Genomic DNA, 16,684 nt, shown 5'->3' on the forward strand with positions numbered 1-16,684 from the left:
TGTGAAGGATTCAGCCTCTCTCTGCCTCAAAGCACATTAGACTAGTCTTAATCACCTTGGATGTGTTTGCACAACAATCAGCACATGCTGCTGGTGTCATGTGTGATAGTAAAGCAGTAGCAGTTTCAGATGATAATGGGCATTCACTTAGTTTGACCTTGACCTTGCTCTTGATAAGATCTTTGAAGGCCGTACTGTATGAACTGATCATAATCAGTGTATCTGGATTAGCAACAGGGTTTTATTTTGTTTGTCCAGTGATAACATTCACATCCGTTTCTTTATCTCAAAATGCATCAAACTTATTTTAGGATAGGGTTGGGTTAATCAGTCATGAGTGCTAATTAAGTTTCAGGTCAAAATATACATTGATGCAGCACAAAGTTTGAAGACTTTCCATTACAAACTACTAATTACATCAATTTGTCGCTATCCTCACTATTTATAAAACACTTTAAATTAAGTATAGACCCGCCATCTAGCACCAGCAATTAATTTGCACCAACCTGTTTGTGTGTGTGTGTGAAGTATTGAAGTTAGGCAATGCAGTTAAATCTTTCTCCACAAGGGAGCAGTGTCTTGCAGTAATGTAGCACCTTAATGTTGGATATTACAGTAGGAGTGTCTGAGTTTACTTACTTTTCTCTTTGCAGTAATTGTACTTGTCTCCTGGTTTTTAATGTCAGCTCTGTCTTGCTCTCTTCTGTCAGAAAAACAGCCAGAAACTTCAACCAACCAATGTGCAAAGCAGCCAAAACCACCATTGTTGAGGTATGCACTTCCAGCAAAACAATGATTTGCTTGTCAACCTGATATATGTCTGGAACGTGTCTACTGACACATACCAATCAGACTTGGGCGTCGCCATCTCAGATTCTACACTACAGCTTTCTTTTAATGGATTTCATGCATTATGTCATATTTATTTATTTAGCCTCCACTACTGAAATGGACCCTTTCGGCAAAATATTAATTATGTAAAAATCTAAACCCAACATAGTATCAGCTGACTAACAAATGCTCCATATATTCGAAATAAACAACTTGAAATAAAGCCATTCTTAAAATCTAGAACCTGCTAGAACTGATATGGAATGAGCCCAAGTCTGCATTTGTTTCTCACTTGACTAAAATCACCACCACCTACATCCACAAGTAACCTGTGGGAAAACATTTTTATAGTGGTAGATTTGTAAGAAAAGTAGGGAAACGTGACCAACCAGCAGTCCCCTAAAAAAATCCTATTTTCAGTCAAGCAACCAAACACATCATCATTTCAAATAGATGTTACAGTATCAAACCACAGTCAAAGGAGTCACGGGAGAAAGCAGAAATGTGAGTTGAAAAAGGTGTTTTGTAGCCGTGGGCTGAAAAGATCAAGTTGAATTGCGAATGGTTTATTTTCCTCTATATATGACTCGAGGACCTCAGATATTATTAAAAGATAACAAGTTGTAACATATGTCTCTGCGGTCAAAGAAGAGGTGAGACTGTCCTGTTATCTCTACGCTGTTTGTGTCATACCGAGTTTTATCTTATCTCTGTGGTCACCCAACTGTCTATAGCATTTGACGGTCTAGATGTGTGATCTCCTTCCTCTGTGTGCGCGTGTGTGTGTCTCCATCTTCCTCTCCACCCCTCCAACACACAAACAGCTTCACACCTCACATATAGGCAGCGTTTGATTCAGAGAGCAGCAGGGAGGAAAAACTGCGTGTGAGTGAAAACCATAAAACACCGGCGCATTCTGAAAATAAATTGGTAGCGAAGGGTCTCTCATAAATCTGACGGGGTTCCACAAAGCACATTTTCAATTATTCCACGGTTGCTGGACCAGAGATTTAGCCTGCTGTTGATTAGAAATGTCTGGGACCAAATGGGGAGAATAAATTCTCTCACTATATAGCTATTTTAAACCGTTACGGTTGATTAATTACTAAAATATGGTTTATAGCAGTAAATGGCACAGGCATTAATGACAACAGGTATTCTGCAGATTTCCACACCAAAGTATCCACTAAATTCAGCTACTTTGCATCATGCCCAATTGATGAGTGTGTTTGACAATGATGAATGTCAATTAAGTTTTAAATCAATTATAGAGAATCTATGCTAAGGTATAATTGAAATTGCCCAATTTCTTTCTGCAAGGATAATTAGGCTCATCACTCCAACAGCGGTGATGCTGCCAAGAAGTGTGTGTCTGTGTGACGTCTGCTGGAGTTGTGATGTAGACGACAGTGACATGAATGATAATGCTGCTCTGCATAGAGAGTCCTATTATGAGATGGAAACATAATTGGTTGGATTTAATATTGAACTGTCTGCTTCAACCTTTGTGTACCCAGAATTGTCTGCTTAGGTTGTGGGCTTTTTTTTTTTTTTTTTTGGGACACGGACAGGATGAAGCTGTTGTTTAACAGGATTTAGAGAGCTAGGCTGTATTTAGACTGGGGAACAGAAGTGTTTTTTCACACCCCAGGTGAATTTCTAAGATTGCTTTTTTGTGGCATTTCCTTTCTGCGTACAGTGAGGAGTTGCAGGAATGATAGGAAAGGGAGAGGAGGAATGACATGAGAAGTTGAAAGGGAGAATTGGATCCTGTAGTATCACGATCTTCCAGGATGTACCTGACACACTTCAGTTAACAAGGCCTGAGGAAAGTTATAAACATAAACAGCCCCTGAAGACTCTCACAGACACAGAAATAATTGCTTTACTTATTAACAAGGACACAGTTTAAAGCAGCCTTTTTAATTGAGTATTAGACATACGTGTGTAGCCTAAAGACATTTATTATGAACTGCCTATTTATGAAACTGAATGTCACATCTCAATCAATTAACCTCACCCAAAACACACTCTGACACAAATCATCCTTTTTTGGGAAGTGGAGCTCTGCATTTGCATTTCACCTTAAATTAATCCATTTTAGACGTAATTTTATGTTCCCTGCTTGACATACTGTGACCATGTCAGACAACTGTGTCAGTGTCATCCTAGTGTTTGAAGATTTTTTATTTCACTCCTTTATCCTGTCATGTTCTCATGACAAATAGGTCTGTCAGACACTTGTCATCCACATGTCATCTAAATGCTTCTATCTGACAGGGCATTCCTTGTAAATTGTGGCCCAGTCTGACACGTCAAACAGGATTTTCAAATGTTGAATTGGAATTCAGAACATTTTAAAACTGTCTTCCTTACATTCAGTAGATATTCACTTGTTGGTAATTGCTTTTTTGACTTATGAAAAAGTGTTTTTTCCCAGTTCTGTTCCTTGTTTACCCATCCACCTCAGCTCCTAGTTTAAAACAATAAACATGCCACATAATGTAATATAAATAGAATAAATATCTATTTTAAAATATGTTTTTGGAATAATACTCATAGGCAGTATTCACTCAGTTGTCATTATTCTAGTTATTCTGAAAAATTGTTGTCATGCAACTGAAAGATAATGTGTAGTGAAAATCTGGAGGCCCATTTGACCATATTTCAAGGTAAAACAACATATTTGATAACTCGTTGGCTAACGCTAGCATGCAAAAACTTCCTACCTGTCATTACCGTTCCATTATATCCAGTGTATTCACTTCCAGGTTCATATATGTCCCCAATTAATGTCTTTCCTGACAGTATCACATCAAACAATAACATTAGCTAGAATGTGATTGACTGCTAAGCGCTTAACAAATCTGTTGTTTCACCTTAAAATATGATGCATGTGTCTCTGGATTCAAATATCCATTGTCTTTATAATTGTTAATCAATCAGGAAGAAGTGATATGATGACAATTAGTCAGATTATCTGTATTTTTAGGATTTACAACCAGGAACACAACAGTACTGTGCAACATCTGAGATTCCCACCCAGAGTGTGATGTAAGAGGAGAATGGCCACTGTGTGAATATGGTCTATTAAGTGTGTGCTTAAGATCCCCATCATAGCTGCCCGAACAGTTTGTCCTATCATCCAATCAGGTGATTTGTCAGATTGTCCACCATTTTTTTTATGGTCCCTACTTTTATGGCAGTGCAGGTAACATGAATGTTATCTATGAAGGCCTACTTATTGGTGGCCATAAAGTGATAGACCTGTATTGCAATACCCATTAAGAATCTATTTATGCCTGATACTGAAGCAATTACCCTCTCTGTGGCAACAAATTTATCTTTAGTATTCAGTGCATGCTCAGTCATAAATGTAGTGATGCGCTGTCAATACTGACCCTGCTGTTAGGTGCGCTGGTGAAGGCAGGGGACTAACAGACAGGGTCAGGGATGTTTTAAGCTAATTTATTAACTTGCGGCAGCTCAGCTAGGCATCACAGGCCAGCTTGCAGCAAACTCTTTGACGATCTTGTTGCACAGTAGGCTGCTTGTCTGCTGGACCAGATTTTTACTCTGTAACCTATTTGTAGCCAGGAATGCTCAAGCGGTTCATGGGTGAATCAATTAATTGTTATCAAAGGGTGAAAAATGTCAGGACATTGTGGAGGGAGACTGATAGAACTAGGGCCGAATAAAGATGATTAATGCTGTGGTTTCAGTCAAAGGGCAGCAGTTATAAACTGAACTAGATTCAATCCAGATTAATTTAAATTCTGTCTTCAAAATAGTTAATCAGTTGGGAAATTAAGTAATCAGAGTCAGGAAAACCCCAGAATTTCTTTATTAGTGTGATTCTGATCATTGTTTTTAGAAACTCCTAAAATATCACCACATTGAAGTGTGTCAAACTGAGTTCCAAAAATACCAGTGAGTTCCCCCTCGACACTGCAAAAACTGGTGCCCATTAGCCTCTTGAATAGAATGTTGTTTAGCCAACCCACTCCTCTCTAATGGCTGTTTGAATTACCTGTACTTGAACTCTTCACTTGCAGAATCAGATGACAACCTCCTGTCTGTAGCTTTTTTTTTTCTTTGTTTTTTTGGAAGGCATAAATTTAAATATTTACATATTATATATCCTTATCTGTCAGTCATAGAGTATTCATTTTATTTAAAATTCTGAGCCAACTCCCTCACCTTCAGCTCAGTGGATGCGTGTGTGTGTATAATGCATTAAATCCCAAATGGACTAAGAGACGCATAGATGGTGCGTGGTGACTCCACCTCTGTCTGACATTAATGGCAATTCAGGGTAAAAAATTCAAATGACCTCCCAGTAGTCTCTTAACAAAACCGCAAGTGTAGCCAGCCGGCTCCATTTCCCTTAAGAGACCCCACATTTGCCATGTCCAAGATAAGTGGATTAACATTAAAGTCCTTTTTAAAGTTGTGTCGTTATTAACAGATAGCCATCAGCAGGCTACTGATTCAACCCCTCGGGTCAGTCATCACTGGCGTATCATCGTAGTCCCTGTGCAAATTCTGAGACGTTCATCTTCTATTTTTTGTGCTGAATTTTAACTACAAAAGGCAAGAAAAGGGTGAGAAAACGAGATAACACAAAAGCACTTTGAAAATTACCAGATCATCACCAGTGCCTGCCATGGTTGCTAGGCAACCAAACCCTGCTATTCAATTGTTGAATGTTCCAGGGTATCCAGCTGGTCCAGTTATTCCCTTATCGCAGGTACAGTGAAAGGCCCCAATGCATTGTGGGATATAATACACCAGAGACTCGATCAAAGCGGTGGTTTGTGCTGTTGTTCGTCCATCAGTCACAGCAAATGACTCAACTGTATTCTGTTACTGTGGCAATGCAATCTAGCCGTGTGGGTGTTTATGTGCATGCGCAACCAACCAGTCATGCATGTCCGAATCAAATGGATGTATTTATGAGTGTGTTTTTGTTCTTTTAACTAGCCTAGAGGCCTAATTGCATGTAAATGGACTCAGTCCTCGGGTTCAGGCCCAGCCGTCCACTGTACATTAGTGTTGAAACATAAATGGCAACAAAAAGACATGCAGCTTCAGCTAGGGTGACCGTAATGTTTAGGTTTATTTGCTGCATGGCCACTTGCTGGAATAATTATTTGGTATTATCATGACCCTTTAAGTCTTTTCTGTGGTACCAAAGTCTGTGTTTGCTTGCTGCTGGAACTTTGATTATTTGTCACAGCCAACATTTTTCATGCTGTTTTACAGCACTTTGTGTGCCTTTTTTTGTGCCCTTGACTAACTGCATCACTCAATGCTCAATTTTCCCCTTAATTTCCTGCCTAAAAAGGTTTATGAATTAGCCTTTTGTGTGCATAATATGTCCAGTGAATGTCATAATTCCTTTTTGTATTTTGCACAAATTGTGGGTGCGAATGATGTTTCCAGCCCTTTTTTGCATCCACACGACAGTGTTGCCAAAGTGATCTGCAGCTTTAATTAAATGGGATTCATATGTGGCAGAAGGTGACATGGCTTTGAATTCAGACTGATTAAAAAAAAACTGTTACTGTGGAATATAATAGTGGCGCTTTCCTGAAAAAATATAGCTACAAAGGCGTTGCACACTATTGAGTTGTCATTTATGACATACTTGAGAATGTGTCAGCAACAAAGTTGAATTCATACTCGGTATTGTGTCACTTTTTTGACTTTGATCTGAGCCCCTCTCCAGAGCAAATGGTGGTAATTACAGGGCAGGCTGGGCTAAAACCACAGCAATTTAGTGTAATATCAGTGGACAGATGGGTATAATAGCCTTTGACATCTATTTACCCCCAAAAGGGTGTGAATGTTGGTTTGTATGTGTCAACTTAAACTAATAGCTTTAATGTTGCACTTACATGGTGATTGCTAAGCATGTCTTGAGACTACACATCAAAGAATTAGCAGTCTTGATAGTGGTGAAGGACAACAATATTATTTTATTTTATTTTAGCCTTGAATGAAGCACATGTGGTCAAGAGTGGAGCTCATGAATGATCTCTTATGTAATTAACGATGCAGTAAGATTTGACAATTAAGTATTCTGCTATGTAAGATTTTCCTTTACTACCTAGTGTCTTATTTAGAAAATGCATATTTGCCACCTAACATTAAAGACTGGTATCAAGACCTACATTCATATGTTAACTGTCTAAATGTAGTTCTTTTGTTTGTCCGCCCATTTCTGTTTAGGCACTCCTGCATACACATAATAAACATAATATTTATATTGGCACCAGATTAAAGTAGTTGAGTAAATGTCGTCCCTGGGCTTGCAGCTGCTCACCTTAGCCATTTCCCTCATTAGAACGTTGAGCTGAACAGAAATGTTTTATTAGTTAATGTATTATAACTTGTATATTTTATGGTTTACCTTTTTAGAGATATTGTTGGCAGGGTTCATCTTTCTGCATTGCCAAAATAGTTTATTAAAGCATGGCTCCAATTTAACTGGACATAGGAGGACTCATAGTATGTTTTGGTCCTGTCAAATCTGGAAAGGAACATTTACACTCTGGCTAGCATTGACTTATCTAAGGGTCAGTCAGGTTTGGCATTGACAGAAATTGACATCCAGTGCTGACATTTACTGATGGTGGTTACAGACTGTAGGTTGAGATTATCAACTTTGGGTCACTCTGAGAGCAGTTGAAGAGAGAGACAGAAAATGGGAGAGAAAATATAATTTAAAAAAATGATAGAAGCCAGTTGAAGGGAATGACAGATTTGCTGAGCATATGCACAAACTGAATGTTAGAAAATGGCAAATTTGCATGTTTTACGCACCGATTATAAGTTCAAAGTGTCATAACGACTGCCCATCATCTGAATGTGAAGCACATTTCACTGAGGCTTATGTGTTCTTTGAAATGTAAACATTTGAGCTTGGAGATGAGTTGTCCATGTGCAGTATGGGTGATTTGAAAGAATGTATTTTTAGTTCCCTGTGATGTTGTCAGGGTTTGCATTGGCTGGCTGTCTCGTGTTTTTTTGGGATACCGTAAAGACTGTCATAGGCGATGCAAGCTTCCACTGTGAGCAACCAGATTGCTTGTGTTGACAGTATTCTGGGTTAGAGGATAGAGCCGGAGCTGAGCCCCGAAAAGTGGCGGCAGAGCATGGCCAAGTGCCGGCATACACAAACACGCATGCACACACACTGGGAGGAAAATGGTGAGGCTAAAAATACACAGGGTAATGAGAGTGTGGTGTCGCTGTCATCCTCATACTCTCTCGCCTGTAGACACACCATCTCTTTCCCCTGACAGTACACACACAAACATGCACACACTAACAAAACATATGCTTGGATTGTAAAGTCAGGTAGCATCACAATTAAAGTATTAGCTACCGAGCTTTGCTAGTCACTTGGCTCTGTTTATCAAGGTGATTCAATAATCTGCTGTGAAGTTAAAAATCGAAACATGAAATTGAATATACATTTGTGGGGTCATGTTCTTCAGTTGAATGTATACTGCAGATGCTTCTGTATGACTTAAACAAGTCCATCATTGGCAGACAGGCTATTTCTATTTTCTTCCTATTTCTTATTCTTAATGCCTGCCACCTGGGCGGATTTTGAAAATTAATTTTTTATGGTCGAGTGCTGAGGATGATTTGAGGCATCTTACAGTCTGAGAAAAGAAAGGTGCTCTGTAATCCGGTGGTATGGCAGCAGATACGTCTGTATTGCCAGACTGATGGCAACAGAACAGCTGGCTTATAACGTAACATTTTATTTACATAGATTACTCGTGACTAATGTTTGTCCAGCTCAACAAAGTTACTATTACCGAGCAACTAAATGTATTAGCTGAGGGATTACATATAACCCAGGTGTATGAATGGTAAAATTACTAAAACAATTTTACTTTTGTTTCACCATTGTTACCTTACTGTTATTAAATAGATAAACGAATAGCTCCTTGCCAGATCAAAGTGAAAGGGTCCATTCTCCAGGGGTGATGAATGACTTGATTTTCATTAATTGGTATCAGTGACTATCAAAGGAAACATTTTAATGTTTTTGGAGCATCCAAAAACCACATAGCACCACCCTTAGGACAAATTCACAGTTGTACACCAGTCATTGGTGTCAATGGAATGTTCTCCATACACCAGTCCATTGCCTCTTTAATGAAAAGGATAATGACCGTAGTAGCTTCTGGGACTTCCTAACATCCTAACATTTGTTTGAACTGACTCATGATGATGTGCATATAATCGGAAGACACAGACAGACGATCCTGTTTGTTTATTTGGTGATTGGAATGAAGGCCAGAATCAGCTCAGATTAATACCTTTCAGTACCTTATTATCTAATTTTAAGTACATTGAACTAAATTGTGATCTGTAAAAGAGCAACACCAGCATACCTTCAAATAGTAATTGTAGCTCCAACAGACATGAGTGATATATCAGTATTGTTCATTAAACGATCCCTCTTTGCTTAATGAACAATGCTGGATATATCAGTCATGTCTGTCAGAGAGTGGTTTATTTTAGGAATCTGGTAGCATTGTAATTCAGTCAATTTGAGATTAACAAGATTTGACAAAACTCACGTCCTAAAAAAAGCACAACTCTGGGGAAAAAAAAGAACACACGTGATGTCCCCAGAGGGCACTTTGATTCCCTCTATCCTTCTGCCAGCTCACTTCATGCCTTGCTCAGCTCTCATTGATGTGAAAATTGTTCGCCAGATACTGGAATATCAATCTCTCCGCGTGTGTCTGTTTGCCTGCTCCACACACCTGCTCATTTGCTTCTGTGTGTGCGCGTCTGTGTTATTCGTGTGTGTGTGTGTGTGTGTGTGTGTATTTTTTAAATTATTTTATTTGATTCTGAGCGCCGGTGCAGCCGGGACACATCACCTAGATGAAAGGAACGGAGGCTTTTTTATGTATGCGCAACATTTAAATTGCATGAGCTTGTTATTGTGCTGTGACTTATCTTTGGAAAGCTAATTGAAAATGAACTGAATACAGTATTTGTTTGCATGTGTGAGAGACCAACAACTGAGAAAAAGGTGTGACCTGTCTTTCGTTGTCATCGATTTTCAAGGGGCACCATATTTGAAAACGTTTTTGATTGAAGAGACAAAAATTTGTGATTGATGCTGTAAATTAAGTTCATTTATCTGAAGTCTTGAAACGCATGACACCAAATATCTGAAGTGATTCCTTTGCCCTCGAGTCTTCTCTATTTTATTACTGTTGCTGTTTCATAATATGATGAGCTCAGTCTTGCTTGATGAGGATGCCTATGGAAATCTCACAAAAGACAGATCGAGCCCCCCAGAGAAAGACGTGGGTGGATGTGTGGGACTGCTGTATCAATTTTCTCGCGCTACCAGTCTCATCTCACATGGCCTCGTTTTCACTGTGGAGCATCAGAGACTTACCATAACCCGACCAAGAGAACCAGAAAAAAGAGTCTGAAATCACTTTACGTTCCTGAGTGGCCCTCGCTCACCGCAGACCAAAGCCTGCGTATCCATGACAACGCTAAGATGGGATCCACTCTTAGCCATTGACTCCTCTCAGTCAGCACTGAGTGCTGAGGGAGGAAGTGGAGATAAGGAGAGATTAAATTCAATTTGCTCCGAATAGCTGCTTGCCCCTCATGTAAATGGAAAAAATAGGTTACTCTCTGGGCTGCACAGAAGGAAAGCACAGAAACGTAGAAAAAGGAAAGGTGAGAATTATGTTATCATGGTTAAGCCCCCATTTTGGTCCCCAGAGATGTGATAACTCTGCTTGGCTCGCTCTTCTTTTTTTCTCCTTTTTATTATTGTGTCATTTAAAGTGCTTTTCCCCTCTTCAGGAAGAAAGAAATTGCACCTCCTCCTTGGAGTCTCTTTTCTGTTTGATAAAAGAAAGTCTGTTGTCTTTAGAAAGTCAGCTGTCGAGTCATCCCCAGTTCAGTTAAATTCTTATGTTGACTTAAAATCTCAGGGGGCCACTGCGTTAAATAACACAGCCTACAGTAAATATGAACAAGACCTATGAATTTAAGGAGCTTGAGCAGGCTAAAATAGGCAGCAAGATTGAGTTTAGCCCACACATATGCTGTACAGCTGCCCCTGAACACCTTTATAAGTGGAGACTGTAGACACGGTTTATAGCGTTACCTAAGGAGGAGGGAGCAGGTGTGTTCATTCTGGGATTTCTATCTCAGTAATGTTGACCCAACTTGCTTAAATCAATATCCATTTCCATCCGTGTTGTGTTAGTCAGACAGAAATAACCCCTTTGTGTACACCCTTCTTGTTCTGCTAGACACCTTCTGCACAAAGGTGGCGCACTTCTGTCTCAGAGTGAGGAATATATTGTTTATTTGGTGTGCAAGAGACATTCTTTTTGTTATTACGGTGTTATATTTAATAAAAGTGAGATTAACTGAAGTGCTATGAGGGTAAATTTAGACAATATCAGTAGCCAATGATAACATAGCTCCTGCTAAGCTGAAATGTAAACCTTGTGAGAGACCTGCGGCAGAGCTTGTCGAATAGACCTAAAAATAAAAACAGTTGCTAAACAGGGTTTCCCACCCAAGGGAGTTAAAAGTTTCTTTTGACCTCTGTGTTTGACCAAAGTCCTCCCAGTGCCATAAAAATCTCTGCAACACATCCCCACTCTCCATTGCCTTTGATCCTGGGATCAAGCTACGCTCCCTGGGCTTGGTGTTTCAGATAATCCTCTTCAGTTTTCAGTCAACCAAGCTGGCTTTGGGTACACAGACAGAGTTGCTAAAAAAATACATGTTATGACTTATCCCACAAATATTTACCCTCTGTGAAAGATGTGACAGCAGGAGGATTTGAGGTCATTTTTGGACAAGTGTCTGCCTGTGCGTAACCCTCAAGATTTTATTTTGAATGGTCAATATATGATATACACTTGGGCATCAGCAAAATCAAGACCCACAGTGAAAACAAACCAAACAAAAATAACACACATTTATACTGCCCTCACATTACCCTCTGTCTTTTGTAGCTCAATCTCGGATTTAATATCAAACAAATTAAAAACTGCTGAATCCCCTTTTAAAAAATCCCGAACAGTCTATAAATGGAGATTCTGGAGATTAACCTGCAGAATGGCATGAAAATCTACTGGTCTCTATCACCTCATCTGTTAAATTTCATAGCTGTATAGGCAGAGGTTATTTCATGATGGCATGGTTCAGTGTGTGATTTCCTTATCTGAATCAGCCCCTATCTTTAATCAAGAGGTTTTTGAGAAATTCTCCAGGTGAAGGTGCTGCTGACCATTCTGTGTCTGTGTGTAGGTGGAGGAGGTTGTGGATGTTGGGACCTTTGCTGAAGAAGACATCCACATACCCAGCATCTACGTCCACAGGGTTGTCCAGGGAGCCAGCTATGAGAAAAGGATTGAGGTACAACACAATACCTCTTAAAGCTTGCAAAAGAGATTATACATTTTGTTTCCGTGTCATCTGGATTATCACAAATCATGTTCCAGTCATTAATTGGTTCAATAAATAAAAACGATAAATGACTAATCCTATAATAATAAACTGAAGAGTTAAACCCTTTCTGACTAAGCCATTGTAACAGGATTTAACATTTCCATCACCATCTCTTATGTGTCCTTGTTCTTGGCTAAAAAAAGAAATAGCCTCCCAAGATGCTTTCTCTGTGTTCCTCATGTATCTCTGTATGGTTTTCAGAAACGAACAGTAAAGAAAAGCCAAGAAGCGAAGGCCAAACCAAAGAAGGACTCAGATATTGTTCGTGAAAGAATCATTCGCCGGGCTGCTCTGGAGTTTGAGGATGGGATGTATGGTATCCTTTTTATAAAAAGACATCATAAAGATTTGTGCTATAATTATTACAACTACAACCAAAGCAAAGCATCAGTCCATAGCTACTGAAAAGAAAGAAAGCTGTGCCTTGGCTTCCTTTCCATCCAGCACACATAATGAATAATTTTAGCCTTTGAACCATTTGATAGCACCGGCTAACTTCACACATACTTTTATTGTGCTTAACATTTATAAGTAGGTGATCTGTGATGAACTGTTTTTTTTTTTTTTTAAACTTATTTGCATCACCCTATGATTCAGTCTGTCGCATTTGGTATCTTTGAAATGTTAAGAATTTAAAGTTCTGCAGATTTAAGCCTTGTCAACATGGGATGTTCCTTGCCACTAATTTCCCTGACATTTAAGCATAAAAAATATTGCTGTCCAAAAAAGCGTTGCCTATATTGTAATAGCCATTTAAAACAATGACATTCTTTAATAACTATATTGCATTTTTAAATGTCACAAAAATGTGTTGCAACTTGAGCTGTACATAAGAAAACATTGCTCATTATTCTAAAAAACAGAAACAACTCACTTATAAGAGTTAACAAAACATGATATGGTAGTTTTTGTTAAGCACCTTTCAGTGTTATACTGGATATGTTTCTGATTTCCACTGCATGATTACACATGTAGCTGTTACCATCTTTAACCAAGTGCCAATCAGCCAACCTTGGTATTGGTATCCCCATGCTGGCCAGCAACTTTATAAAACCAGACATTACTGTCCACCTCCAAAGTGAAAATGGAATTTTGGGACTGGTAAGACGCCTGAAGAGAGCTTTCTTCCCCCTCAGGTTTCAGAGCTTTGAATCTCAACTATAGAAGCTAACGAGCAGCATATTCTCTGACGGCCGTTTCAAGTTGCAGTAAACGTTTTTTCAACTGAATTATGCCTCTGAGTTTGTAGCAAGATGAATAGCCATTCATTTTAACTGTATCATTCCTTGTTGGGGTCTTCATTTGGAAATGTGCTAGGTTTGTTTTGTAACAAATTGTGTCAGTTTGACACTTTCTCTTCCATTTTCCTTTCTTACAATCATTATTTGCTGGCTGAGCCTTCAACAAAGGCTGCTGACGCTGCTATGGAATGACTTCCCAATCAGTTGTGTTGACAGGAGAATGTAGGCACCTTTGCTAATGCCTTATTTGTCAAAGTGTCTTCTAATAATGAGTGCCAGTTTTAAAGGGATCCTCTCCTCTCCTCTCCTCTCCTCTCCTCTCCTCTCCTCTCCTCTCCTCTCCTCTCCTCTCCTCTCCTCTCCTCTCCTCTCCTCTCCTCTCCTCTCCTCTCCTCTCCTCCCCTCCGTGGCTGCAAGGATTGGCCCTTTTGTTGAACACAGGGAAAATCAATGTCTCATCTAATCAGAAAAATGTGATTGTGTCTGTCTCCCTTGAAAGATCATGGCTGAGTGACATTGGAGTGTATGTGTCACTGCCCACCTGTGTGCACACTCTTGTTTATCTTCATTTCTCTCCATGTAGGGCCCATACCCCACTGAGGATGCAGTTGATGCAGACCTGATTAACGCTGGTGAGAGTTATTCTTATCGGTACCTCCCAATAATGATAAATTAATGTCCATGTAAAAGATTTTGATCTGTGGAAACATTGGTCTAACTAATTTATTGCATTAGATGAATGCTTAATTCAGTTAATTAGTAGTGATCATTGAACATTTTATTCATTCATGTTATAGACCTCATTCACCTCAGTTAGTTTCAGGACAACTACTTTTTGTTGGATGATATGTTGTCCAATAAATAATGATATTATTTTCATTATATGCCACTGATATAATTATAACATTACAGCACGATAATGCAAGGGAATGTAAAAAAAATATTACAATATTCCTAATTAATAAAACATAAATAAAAACCAGAATGGCACTTATTCAAGTTCATACCTCAGCCAAGGCCCAACTGTCCCCTTTAATTCAATCAAGCTTAATTGCATAATCATTACATAAAAGTGTATTTAAATCCGCTATATCCAGATTTTTATTTGGATCCAACAAACCGACAGGGCTGAAAAAATAACCTCCCTGTTGGAGGTAATAAACAAAAAAATGAAATGTCAAAAAAATTCAACTTTAATGTTGGTGACATTCTTAAATATACCGACAAGCTTATAAACATAACAGGCACTACTGAGATCAGCCAATAGGAAAGTAATGCACGTCATCTGATAAATCAAAAGTTATGTGCAATAAGTAATGTACGATATTTATGTAAATTACCCACACCAACATCTCATTGATTTTTATTTTTTTTTAAATGTTATATGTTTTAAATACATATTTTCTCTCTTTGGTTATATTTATCAGTAAAATGTGTTCCTTTTCTAACAAGTGTGCTGTTAACAAAGTTCATTGCTCGCTAAATTAATCCAAATATATTATTTTGGCCAAAAATCAAACATTCTAACTCTGCAGGGAAGGAGACTGTCACTGTGCTCCCTGGGGCTGCCTACTTCTCCAGTGATGAGTCATTTGCCATGATTCGAGGGTAAGGCCAGAACACATAAGCTTTGAGAACATGTTTGCTGTGTGAAGTTATAAATGCCTGACATTTCTACATTTTTATTTAGGCTGCTTGTTAATACTTAAAAATATTTTTCATAATGCCATGAGTCACAGTTGATGCAAGAAAATCAAAACAGCTAACACACTTTCTTGATTTTTCTTTCCAAGCTTTCTCTTAATTCAGTAGCTTTTCCACTTTCCACACAATATGCCATCTTAAATCATTTGGCAGCACTTGACCACAAGACATAACACTGAATATTAAGAAAATGCCTTTTGTCACCGGTACAACTAGATAGCCACCCTGCCAATATTCCCAAGGTCCCTGGTTCTTATCGATTTGCTTGCTGTCTGAGATTGCCCACCCGCACTCCCTGCAGCATCAGTTCTGTTTGTCCACCCAGTGGAAATCCAATAGTGCTCATAAATAGCGCTGTCCAGTCACACCGGCGGGGCCAAAACGGAAACACGCTGTGTATGTGTGTGTGTGTGTGTGTGTGTGTGTGCGCGTGTGTGTGTGTGTGTGTGTGTGTGAAAACAGTTGAGAGTCCAGAATCGCTGAGAAAGAATAACCCAACATATGGTGGCAGTGGATTGTGAGCCATGTTACCTCAAATACCACACCAGCTTCTTCTCATACTAGGATTGCATTTGTATTTATATTTCTTGATTGCAAAATCATATCACTTTTTAAGTCTTAGACTTTGTTTATATGTGGCATAGATCATGTTTTAATCCATCCAACTGCAAGCATCCTAACTGTGCCCCTACCTGCCCTAGAATCATTGTTGAATATCTCACTTAAGAATTATTTCGGAGAAAAATAAATTCATCTCAGTACAATGGAGCGCAAATTAATCAGGAGATGAATTAACTAACCCTTTGTGCCACCAAAAAGCACTCACCCATTGGTCATTGACACAAAACAACTGATGCTGGCACCAGGACTTTGGCAGAAGATCCTTTGGGTCCTGTGGGTTCAGGGTAGGTTCAGTAGATTTGGCTTGTTCCAGCATATCCTGTGGATGCTTGATCAGGTTGGGGTCTGGGGACTGGCCAGATTATCTTTTTAAGGCTTGAGGGATTCCTGAGCTGTTTTTGCAGTGTGTCAGGGTGTGTTGTCCTGCTGGGGTGGGGCTTTTGCCATGAAGTGGTGTAGTTTGTGTGCAACAATGTTTAAGTGTGGGGGAATGTCTCAAAGCAACATCTGCATTAATGTCAGGACCAACGTTTTCCCAGAAGAACAGTGCATTGTAAAGAGGTGATCAATGTTATTCCCTTGCTTGACTGGTGGATGTAATATGTAATGTGGCAGCTGGAGTAGATAAGGCCTTAACACTAACCACAGAGGAACTATGCAACATACATCTTATAGGAAAACTTCTATCAAGAACATAGCAGAGATGTGAAGATGGTTATTATTGTGCGGACATTTGTTTTGTTGTATGAATC

The 16,684-nt window shown here is 39.1% G+C and overlaps 1 protein-coding gene across 1 annotated transcript in view; it reads left to right on the forward strand.

Annotated features, from left to right (window-relative positions):
* Nucleotides 1-16,684, forward strand: part of oxct1a (3-oxoacid CoA transferase 1a) — a 44,489-nt gene that overhangs the window by 9,052 nt on the left and 18,753 nt on the right. Inside the window, exons 7-12 of the mRNA XM_037097418.1 lie at nt 711-771; nt 12,166-12,273; nt 12,568-12,682; nt 13,373-13,467; nt 14,191-14,239; nt 15,143-15,215. Of these exons, the coding sequence (XP_036953313.1) occupies nt 711-771; nt 12,166-12,273; nt 12,568-12,682; nt 13,373-13,467; nt 14,191-14,239; nt 15,143-15,215 (501 nt within the window). The remainder of the gene's footprint in view (nt 1-710; nt 772-12,165; nt 12,274-12,567; nt 12,683-13,372; nt 13,468-14,190; nt 14,240-15,142; nt 15,216-16,684) is intronic.

This window comes from Acanthopagrus latus, chromosome 5, assembly GCF_904848185.1.
Source record: "Acanthopagrus latus isolate v.2019 chromosome 5, fAcaLat1.1, whole genome shotgun sequence".
Taxonomy (NCBI): domain Eukaryota; kingdom Metazoa; phylum Chordata; class Actinopteri; order Spariformes; family Sparidae; genus Acanthopagrus; species Acanthopagrus latus.